The sequence below is a fragment of the Lactuca virosa genome, chromosome 4 (assembly GCF_052849685.1).
Source record: "Lactuca virosa cultivar CGN04683 chromosome 4, Lactuca_virosa_CGN04683_v6, whole genome shotgun sequence".
Taxonomy (NCBI): domain Eukaryota; kingdom Viridiplantae; phylum Streptophyta; class Magnoliopsida; order Asterales; family Asteraceae; genus Lactuca; species Lactuca virosa.
Window position 1 is genome coordinate 392,176,905 of NC_136429.1, and position 1,424 is coordinate 392,178,328.

General features: G+C 36.4%; 1 protein-coding gene across 1 annotated transcript; it reads left to right on the forward strand.

Annotated features, from left to right (window-relative positions):
* Positions 1-221: 221 nt before the first annotated feature.
* On the forward strand, positions 222-1,220 carry LOC145169032 (uncharacterized). Its single transcript, XM_079087624.1, has one exon. It carries the CDS (start codon positions 238-240, stop codon positions 1,147-1,149), a length of 912 nt encoding a protein of 303 aa, XP_078943750.1. The 5' UTR covers positions 222-237; the 3' UTR covers positions 1,150-1,220.
* Positions 1,221-1,424: the final 204 nt, after the last annotated feature.

Here is a 1,424-nt window from a genome sequence, read left to right on the forward strand (position 1 = left end):
GAAAAAAGAAGTATGAGGGGAAATTGTGTAAATTTGTTCCCTACTTACGCTTTTTAGTTTTTATATTGCAGTTATCCAAGCCAATATATTATATATGACCTTCGATGGACTTTTAGAAATCTCCGATTTTGGAAGCCAATTATTCCAGAGTTACTTGCAAGCATATATAGACCTTAGACCTTCTTCCTACCATATCCTTATACCAATCCAAAACATTTTAATTTCTCTTCTTTGGTCATGGCGATTTCTTACAAACAAAACTCTGCCTGTGGAGTTCGTTCCATAAGTTTCCCTACAACATCCCACCCAATCACTCATCGGATCGAGAATGAGCTTACTGACATCAAGACATGGGTATTATCATCATGGTCTTCATCTTGTAAGCCCACTACCGAAGCGGTTTCTGAGAGTTTATGTAAGTTGTCACCATTGTATGGACTCCTTCAAGAGCTTATCAATTCTTTATCTTCTATCCAAAATGAAAAGTGGGTTGATGAGCTAATGGATGGACTTGTCGGCTTCTTGGATGTTTGTGGCATCATGAGAGATATCGTGTTAGAATATAAAGGTCATGTTGTTGTCCTTCAGTGCGCTTTAAGGAGGAGAAAGGGAGTTTCAACCCTAGAAAAAAGCATTGTACAATACAATAGTTTTAGGAAGAGAATTACAAAAGATGTCAAGCGTTTGATAGCAAGTTTCAAGCAATCAATGGCCGGAAAGTTAGACCATCAACATGATCACGATCATGAGGTGGTGATCAAAACCGTAAAGGAAGTTACGGATGTGACTGTTACCATTTTCGAGTCACTCTTGAAGCTTTTTTTGATAGAAGATTCAAGAGCGACAACGGAAAATAAATGGTCGATAGTGGTATCAAAATTATTCCAAAAATCCAGAGTGACATGTGAAGAACATCACCATCTACAACAAGAACAACGTTCGAGAATAACTTATGATTTCGAAAGTTTAGACGTTGTATGTCCCACTCGATCCATTAAAGATGGATTGTGGTCTTGGTCAAATGGTAAATGTCAATTGGAGACGATGGAAGCTCAACTAGGAAGAATTGAAGATAGTTTGGAGAGTATATTTATGACATTAATCAGAACAAGAGTATCTCTTTTGAACATTGGTTCCCACATGAACTAAAAACTTGTACTTAGTTATGTATAAAATCACAAGTATAAATAGAAACCGACAATTCCATTTGTTGTTTTTAATACCTGGCTTAATTCTGATGGGTTTTCTGGTCGAAAACGTGTGGGAAGATGTGTATCGGTTTTGGTTCTAATTCGAAGTGGAATGTTTCAAATGAATGTTTAAAGGTATTAAAAGTACGATGATTGAATGATATCATTGTACTCATGATCTTTAGGAGTAAGCTAGGAATGATAATTAGGCTCGAGAAAGTAGATGAAAAAACT

Bases quoted from the DNA above. Each gene is read 5' to 3' on its own strand.
- LOC145169032 (XM_079087624.1), top strand. From the start codon at position 238: ATGGCGATTTCTTACAAACAAAACTCTGCCTGTGGAGTTCGTTCCATA.